This window comes from Geotrypetes seraphini, chromosome 4, assembly GCF_902459505.1.
Source record: "Geotrypetes seraphini chromosome 4, aGeoSer1.1, whole genome shotgun sequence".
Classification (NCBI taxonomy): domain Eukaryota; kingdom Metazoa; phylum Chordata; class Amphibia; order Gymnophiona; family Dermophiidae; genus Geotrypetes; species Geotrypetes seraphini.
In genome coordinates, this window is record NC_047087.1 from 209167372 (window position 1) to 209176791 (window position 9420).

Consider the following 9420-nt stretch of genomic DNA (forward strand, 5'->3'; position numbering starts at 1 on the left):
TGATTTTTGGCCAATTCAAAAAGAGCTATTGATATGCTAAAAAGTTTGCATGCAAATGATTCACTCAGAGGTTCATCTAATCCCTGCCTCTCCCATCTAATTGATTGCTGTGAGAACAACTCTCACATATGCACAGAGTCGGCAGGGGAAGCATGAACAGCTGAGAGGCGGGGGAAGCCCTGAAAGCAGCCTCCTGCCATGCTGCTGTTCGTGGCAGGAAACCTTTATTTTTCCTTTTTTTAATGGGCACAGATGCTGTGCGTGTTACACACACTCAATATCTACCCCATTAAAAAAAGAAAAAAAAGCTGCCCCCCCACCAATGACAGCCCTCCTCAATGACCTCCGATGAACACAGCACTGGGAATCTCCCCCTCCCCACACTAGTGAAAATTAGCAGAAGGGATGCCCACTCCTTCCTGCCATGCTGACACTCCCCCTCCCGGTGGCAGCGAAATGGCAGGAGGGATGCCCACATTCTCCTGCCATCAAAGGCCCACCCCCGCACCAGGCGCCCCCCCAAACATATCCTCCCTTCTCCTCCAAAAAGGCAGAAGGAATGCCCACTCCCTCCTGCCACTGGAGGTCCCCAGAACCCCCCCATACCTTTCAAGGAAGTTGGGAGCAGGAGGGATGCTCAGTCACTCCTATTCCGAGGCCCGCCTGTCCAAAATAGCAGGGCTTCACCTTCCTGGTACATCATGTGATGAACAGGGAGGGGCCTGATTGGCTCAGATGCCAAAAGTTCTTCACCTTGAGAGGGGACTTAGGCATCTGAGCCAATTAAGACCCTAGGCTCCTCCCTCTGTATCCCAAGAGGTTTCTACCGCAGGATGGCGAGGTAAATGCTCTGACGCTCATAGGAATTTTATAAGCGTCAGAGTATTTACTTCGCCAGCCTGCGGTAGAAACCTCTTACACCATGTAGTAAAACCCAGCAATTGCTTTTAACTGAAAGCACAAACATGAATGGTTCAGACTAGATAATTTTCTTTCTTTGTCACCCTCAGTTAATAATCCACGGAAGGGATTATATATTACTGCTCATGTGCTTACCGTATTTTCACCCATATACCGCGCACCCGTGTAAAACACGCACACGGGTATAGCGCGCGGGGAACACAAATTTATGTAAAAAAAATTTAATATAGCGCGCACAAGCGTATACCGCGCATGCTAAAACCTCCTCCCGCCTACTCCAAACCGGCATCCTCCCCCCCGCTCGCTTACCCGCGTTTTACAACTTTTTTTTTTCAATCCGATCCGGCATCCCCCCTGCGAACCGGCATCCTCCCCCCCCTGCTCGCGTCACCCCCCCCTCCCCCGCGATCCTACATCCCCCCCAGCACCGCAAAACATCTCTTACCTGATTGGGCACCGGCACCAGCACCAATGCACAGGATGTGCCAGTGCCAGTGCCTGAAGATCCTCCCTCGTTGGTTTGGGCTGGGCTGGGCTGGGCTGGGCGGTGCGGTGCGGGAGAGATCCTCCTTCTTCCTGCGCTGGGCTGGACTAGGCTTTGAGCATTTGCGCATGCTCAAAGCCTTCTGGTCTCGCTCTCTCTGAGATTATATGCGTGAAAATATGGTAGTTATGCTTAGGGCTCCTTTTACTAAGGCATTAGCATCTAGCGCGCGGGGCATTGTAGCACACGCTATTCCGGGCGTTAATGCCCTAACGCAGCTTAGTAAAAGGAGCCCTTAATGTTAGAAGTTTTTCTGCTGTTATTCTTGTATTTCTGAAAGATCAATATTGCTCTTTATTGGCTTATTATACTTTTCATAAAAATTATATTTAAAAAAAACAACAAAAAAACTTTGTGTATTTGGAGTAAAGAGGCTTTTTCAGACTATGATTAACACAGGGAATAATGACTGTACAGTATAGTAGATGGTGTTTTACCAGCACAGTTCACTAAACTGTTCCTCCTTGTGATGTTTAAACAATAAATATTGTTTTTAACAGCCCTAAGTACAGACAAGGTATCAATTACAGCAGACGTTTGAGAAGCCAGAAGGTCCTCTGCATTCATGTCTGGAGGCACTTTCATTTATAGAGAAGAGAAATTGTGTTAAAGGGTGTCAAAATATTTTTTTAAAAATCATACCTTCCAGAACAGAGTTAAATGAAGTCTTAAATGAAAGTCAGCAAAATCAGGAGATTCAAAATTTTGGTCAGTGTGTGAAAAAATAGAAATATATACAGTAGATTCTCTGTTAAAAAGAACTCAATTAACCAGAACTCTCAAGCAACCAGAAACAAAAATTTAAATCCTTTAAATCAAAGGTGTCCAACCTTTTGGCTTCCATGGGTCGCATTGGCCGAAAAAAATGTTTCTGGGACTGCACAAATGCGCAAACGCTGCAGCAAGACAGAGGAGGGAGCCGGCAAGACGGTAAACACCCGGGGGCAGCAGAGGAAAACACTGCATCGCCCTCGACTGGGGCTACACAAAATATTTCACGGGGACGCTTGTGGCCCTTGGGCCGCAGGTTGGACACCCCTGCTTTAAATGAAAATAAAATCAATTTCTGATGGAAATTTAAATGTAAATTTGGCATGCCACACCTGAGTATGCCCACGCTTTGCCTACCACATGTCTAGTAATTTGTCTTAGTAAGTATGGGTTATAGTATTAGGCCTTTTTAAAATAGTAACTCTCAAGCAACCAGAAGCTACATTTATCCGGCATCTATCAATCCCCATGAGTGCTGGTTAACTGAGAGCCTGCTGTAATGAAATCTATGATCTTCAGTGTGTTATAAATCCAAAAGGATGATTATGGGTTTGCCATTTTACTGAATACCATATTAAACCTATATTATCACAAGTATTTATCATGATGATACCCTTTTGAAATCTGGTTAGATGATTGGCACGAGGCATAACATAGAAAATAAGAATAACCTATTGGGTCAGACCAATGGTCCATCTAGCCCAGGATCCCATTTTCACGGTGGCCAATCCAGGTCACAAGTACCTGGCAAAAACGCAAATAATAGCAACATTCCATGCTACCAATCCAGGGCATGCAATGACTTCCCTCATGTCTGTCTCAATAGCAGACTACAAACTTTTCCTCCAGGAACTTGTCCAAACCTTTTTTTAAAACCAGCTAGGTTAACTACTCTTACCACATCCTCTGGCAAATTGTTCCAGAGCTTAGCTATTCTCTGAGTGAAAAAATATTTCCTATTTGTTTTAAAAATATTTCCCTGTAACTTCATTTACTGTCCCCTAGTCTTTGTAATTTTTGATGGAGTAAAAAAAAAAATCGATCCAATTGTATTCGTTCTATGCCACTCAGGATTTTGTAGACTTCAATCATATCTCCCCTCAGCTTTCACTTTTTTAAGCTGAAGAGCCCTAATCTCTTTAGTCTTTCTTCATTTGAGAGGAGTTCTATCCCTTTTAACATCTTGGTCACTCTTTTTTGAACCTTTTCTTCTTCTACTACTACTACTACTACCACCATTTAACATTTCTATAGTGCTGAAAGGCATAAACAGTGCTATCCATGTAATAGACGATCCCTTCTCTGAAGAGCTTATAGTCTAGTTTGGACAGACAAATAGGACATAAGGCAACCAGAACTGAACACAGTATTCGAGGTGAGGTTGCACCATGGAGCAGGGGTATTATAACATTCTTAGTCTCGTTTACCATACCTTTTTTAATAATTCCTAGCATCTTGTTTGCTTTTTTTGGCTGCCACTGCCACAGCTGCACATTTTTCAGCTTATTGTCAACAGTGACAGCCAGATCTTTTTCTTGAGTGCTGACCCCCCAGTTTGGACTCTAGCAACTGGTAGCTATGATTTCTAGTGCAAAAGGCATATGAGTCTTGTCCAATGGGCTGTGTATCTTTACTCATGAGTTTTGGTGTAGAAGTCCCCATCTACATTTTTGATACCTCCTTCTGTGCTGCAGCTCTACCCTTCTCCTCAGTTCTACCTTCTTCCCACGAGTTGGAGGTGTCTTGTGCTCTGCTCTGCACTTTGGTTTTGTTAGTTTTCAGTTTTTACTCTGACCACTTTGAGGCTTTGGTGCTTTAGAGGTACCAAACACTCCTGGGTCCGTTCTGCCTTGGCGAAGACACAGACACACCTGAGTTGTAGTATGTAGCTGAGAGGAAGATCCTGATGCAGGGCTCCTACTTGGCCAGCTTGCTCTAACTTTGCTGTGGGTTCGGGGACCATGGTCCTTGAAGCATTGCTCACCCCTCATATGCTAAAGACATTTGGAGCTTGAGCGCAGGCTGTTTGGCACCATTGTCGGTCCGAAGGCCTTTATCTGGTGCCAGCTGTGATTCCCCCTGAAGAGGATAGGACTGCTTCCTCTGATGGCTCAGCTCTGTCTCTCCCTGGCTTGCACTGCTCAAACTGTCTTTCTTTGTGAGAGCCACGCCCAAGCCTACATGGGGGATGGGCAGCCTTCAGCCTTCAGCTCTATAATTAACCTAAACAGGTGTGTGCCTAAAGGAGACATTGTCTGTTTCTTAGACTGTGTCCTAATGGTGCAAGGTTTAGGTTTTTTTGTCCCCAAAATGTCCTGAATCCACCCAGGGCTCCTGTTCTTGGGAAACCTCCCCAGAATCTGAGTCCTGATCAGCTCTCTTCAGCTTCAGGGCTGTGTTTCTAGGCTTTTTACCTGGAACAAGGTTAGCTGTAGTGCTGGGCTTGTGACAACACAGAACTCTAGCGTATGCTAACTGCTAGCGAGAATCTACCAGCGCATATACTAAAGGTGCAATAGGAGAGGTTGTAGCAAACCAGGAGAGGGCAGATTTGTGGAATCCAAGTGAGGACAACGTATCAAGGGTTAAGCAGTGATTAACAGTATCAAAATCAACAGACAGGTCAAGAAGGATGATGATTGTGTAAAGGCCAGGAACAGATCACTGAAGATTTTGGTAAGGGCAGTCTGTGGAGTGTAAGGGATGAAAGCCAGACTGTAGAGGATCAAGAGTCGGTTGAAATGAAAAGTCAAGGTAGCAACGGAAGACATCACATTCGAATAGCTTGGATAGGAATGAAAGAAGGGAGACAGGGCAATAGTTGGAAGAGCAGGTGGGGTCCTCCAACTACATTGCTACCAGTAGGGGGGCAGTGCTTCAATTTTGTGTTTTCAATTGGGAGGGACAGGCAAGTTCCCTAGAGTCTATTGAAAATATGGTAGTGGCAGGACTGTAGGTGGAGGACTTCCACTCAAAAGGAATAGTGTCAGCCATTTTTCAGATTGGATAGCTAGGTAGTTTGGTGGATTAAATTAGGACACCTCTTTGCTGTTCTAACTTTATGTGCTTATTTAACCAGCTAGAGGAATAAATATTCCTGCTAATTGGTTAAATACTGGTTCTGCCCAAGTTCTACCCAGACGACTTCCCTGGCACTAACTGGACAGTTCCACGGCAGTCAAAGTCAATATTTAGCAGCACTGCCCCAGTTAAATGCCACCGAACATCAGCAGATGACCAACTCAGCAGGGTGTAACGGGGCAGGAGTCTTGCTGCCTGGTTAAATCCTTTTGAATATCAGACCCTTTAATGTTTAAAGTGTTACATCCCAATTGCCCACTATACATTAGAGATGTTACACAAGGCTATACCCTGACAAGATCTCTGTGGTCTAGACAGGGATATGTATTGATAATGTCAGCTTTGATAGGAAACCATGCTGGAGGGCTGTATTTTCAGTCACAGCCCTGGAACTCTGAAACAGACTCCCATTGGAAGTTTAGGGAGAATTTATAACAAAGTTGTAAACTTTCCAACTCTGTGCAAACACTAAGGGCTCCTTTTATCAAGCCGCGCTAGCGGGGTTAGCACGTGCAACTTTTAATCACGCGCTAATCCCTGCGCTGGCCAAAAAACTACCACCTGCTCAAGGCAGGCATTAGCGGCTAGCGCGGCCGGTGGTTTAATTTGTGGTAATACGCGTGTTAAAACGCTGGCGCGGCTTGATAAAAGGAGCCCTAATAGTTCAGGATGCTCCCTAAAGGTATCAGGATTTATTGTTATGTGATATGGTCTCTATGTTTAGTAGAAATTATCCCTCCCCTGCCGTGCGCACTCCCCTTCCCCTGTACCTATAACTTTCATAATCATGAACTTGCTGCCCGCATCGTGTCGGCCCTCCCTCTGACATCGCTTCCTAGGCATGGGACCCGGAAGTGACATCAGAGAGAGCCGACACCGATGCGGGCAGCAAGTTTGTGATACTGCTCATGCTGGGAAAATTAAAGAGATACAAGGGAAGGAATGGGCACACATATGCAGCGCGGGGGGGGAGGGGGAGGGGCAGGAAGAAGCAGGGAGCAGAGAGGAAGACAGGTGCCGGCACCTCCACCAAGATGGTGCCTGGGACGCTCCCCTCCCCCCTTACTATACCACTGCATAAGAAATAACATGCAAAAACACTCAAGCAGCGACTGCTGTCTATAAATATTAGTATCGTGATTGGGAGTACAATACCTTTCTGTTTGTATTAAAGTGCATGGGCTTTGCTTACATATCCATGTAGATCAGTGGTCTCAAACTCAAATCCTATGCAGGGCCTCCTTTTGGATTTGTAGGTATTTGGAGGGCCTCAGAAAAAATAGTTAATGTCTTATTAAAGAAATGACAATTTTGCATGAGGTAAAACTCTTTATAGTTTATAAATCTTTCCTTTTGGTTAAGTCTTAATAATAATATTGTAATTTATAGCTAAAGAGACGTTTGATCAAGAAACTGTTTTATTTTACTTTTGTGATTATGATAAACATACCGAGGGCCTCAAAATAGTACCTGGTGGGCTGCGAGTTTGAAACCACTGATGTAGATGGATCTGACCAGTGAGGAGTATCTTTGCTAGCTCTGAACCTCCATTTTTACAGTAGAATTTGACTGCCAAACCCTTGGGTTCACCTCACACAAAACCACTTATGTTTTATTTCTCTCTATTTCAGGTATGCAACGTGAATCTAGAAGGTCAGCCCTTTTATTCGAAGAAAGATAAACCTCTGTGCAAGAAGCATGCCCACGCTGTCAATATCTAAAGTGAGAGCTGGACATCCCATGGCACCGAAGAGCAGACGGGTAGCTGGCTCATTGATTGTGGAAAAGGAATGGATATCTGCAGATAACACTAATGTACAAAAAAATAATAACAATAAGCATAGGATGCATTTAATGCTTTTTAAGTATAATCTGGGTCTCTTTAAGATGCAAACTATGTCAAATGTATGTGGTTATAGCAAGGCACAGACACACAATTTGAAGGCTGTCTGTCTGAGATCGAAATGTTCAAATGGAATTATAAATCAGAAGAGAAAATTAAATTTTTAAATTTACAAATTTATACATAAAGGGGATATCTGAAAATATGATTTTAGAACAGACCAGTCTTAAACTGTGGCCTTCCTGTAATTCGTACAAACAGAAAGAAATTATTAGTCGCTGAGGCAGAAAGTCGCTGTTGTGGCAAAAATATTAGCTGTAGGGTATTTTAGAGCTCTTTAGTGGGTAGTTATAGTAAACGAAGCGAATGAGGTCATGGTGTCTTCACCATATAAGGATGTGCTATTCCTCTGTTTATATCATGGCACTACCTCTCTGAGCATCAAACTCGCAGAACAGGCGATGGGCTCAGAGCCAGACAGAATGGAAAAGAGAGAATGCGTGAAGCTAGAAGAGGCCTGAGCCACCCATGCTCTGAAGGGTTTGTGAGCTTGCCTCCCAGTGGCTCTTGGCATTTGGAGTTCTGTTTCTTCCATTTCAACCTGGACCTGCAAGTATCAAATTGCAAAAGCAAGAGTCTTCAGGAAACGAGAACTAGCTTGAAGACTCTCCCTGCCAAAAATAATATTAATAATAAATTATTTGCAGCACCGGGTACAATGTGAGCAAATATTTATTCTCAGTGATCCAGGTATTGGAAGAAAAGAACATGGCAGTGTGACTAGGGCAGGTACAATTAATTTAACTGACCTTTCCACTTGAAAAGAAAACAAACCCTTACCCATAATGGTTCTAAATAAGAGGGAGGAGACAAAGATCATTTATTGCTTCATTCTTCTTTTTTCCTTTCTGTAAATGTAAAGCACTTCCTGATCAGGCTATTTAATTGTATTACACTCAGTTTGGATTTTATAACAATCAAAGTGAGGGGTTGGGGGAGGTATGAGGGAGGGGGTGCTGAAAAGTTCTCAGCCCAACCAAGAAGAGAATGACGTGGATATGGTTCAATAAATGATCTGAAACAATTTCAAAACATAGAATTTAATTTCTGCAAATTGGCACTGCAATGGCAAAATAATGCTCAGAATCTAGGACGTTGGTTGAGCTGAGAATCTTTCAGCACCCTTTCGTACCATATCATCCAGAAATGAAGCTGCTGACAGCAGTCTTTATATTTTCTAGGATTTTAACTAATGCATATTCTTTGAATGTCTAGTACCGTTGGTTGCACGCTTTCTGCATTTTGCAGAAAATCTCTGGCATTTTCAGCATGTGTTAAATGTATGTACGTCTGAGTAAATCAGATCAACAAGCAAAATTCCAAAGAAATTCCCCAACACTGATAGAGTAAGATGAACCCTTACTGCAAATAGGAAAAAAAAAAAAAAACCCTGCGAAACATCTTAGAAGGATACTAGGTAAATTACTGACTTATCAAAAAAATTACTGATTGGTAACTTAGGATTTCTTTAGGCAAATTGAATGAAATAAGGTGGGGCTCTCCATGACCTTCACCAGAAAGTTTATTGAAACCCTATAGATCAGTGGTCTCAAACTCAAACCCTTTGCAGGGCCACATTTTGGATTTGTAGGTACTTGGAGGGCCACAGAAAAAAAAGAAGTTAATGTCGTATTAAAGAAATGACAATTTTGCACAAGGTAAAACTCTTTATAGTTTATAAGCCTCCCCCCTCCCCCCCGAAGGCCTGCATGTTCCCCCCTTCTTTGCAGCATCCTCCAGCTTCCCCCCTAGCCTCCCGGTCTTGGTTTCAGCTAATTACCGCAGCCTGCAGAGAGGATCGTCGGTGCTGTAGAATTCCTTGCAGGCTGCCATCGACCTCCACAGCATGTTCCCTCTGCTGCGGTCCCACCCCTCTTCTGATGTCAGGGGCAGGATCACGGCAGAGGGAACATGCTGCTGAGGACGACAGCAGCCTGCAAGGATTGCTACAGCACCGGCAATCCTCTCTGCAGGCTGTGGTAATTATCTGAAGGTAAGAGCAGGAGGCCAGGGGGAAGCCGGAGGACACTGCAAAGAGCGGGCAGCACTAGTACAGACCGCGGGCCACAAAATAGTATCTGGCAGGCCGCATATGGCCCCCGGGCCGCGAGTTTGAGACCACTGCTATAGATGATGCTAAAAAGTTCCTTGAGAATTTTAAGTGTACCAACTGTCTGCAAGCCTCATGCAGATGAAGCAA

At 44.1% G+C, this 9420-nt stretch overlaps 1 protein-coding gene across 1 annotated transcript in view; it reads left to right on the plus strand.

Moving 5' to 3' along the window:
- The window catches only part of LOC117359378 (LIM domain-binding protein 3-like), a 123400-nt gene extending 114526 nt beyond the window's left edge, over window positions 1-8874 (plus strand). The window contains exon 11 of the mRNA XM_033942031.1: window positions 6949-8874. Coding sequence (XP_033797922.1) covers window positions 6949-7038 — 90 coding nt within the window. The 3' untranslated portion in view covers window positions 7039-8874. The remainder of the gene's footprint in view (window positions 1-6948) is intronic.
- The last annotated feature ends 546 nt before the right edge of the window (window positions 8875-9420 follow it).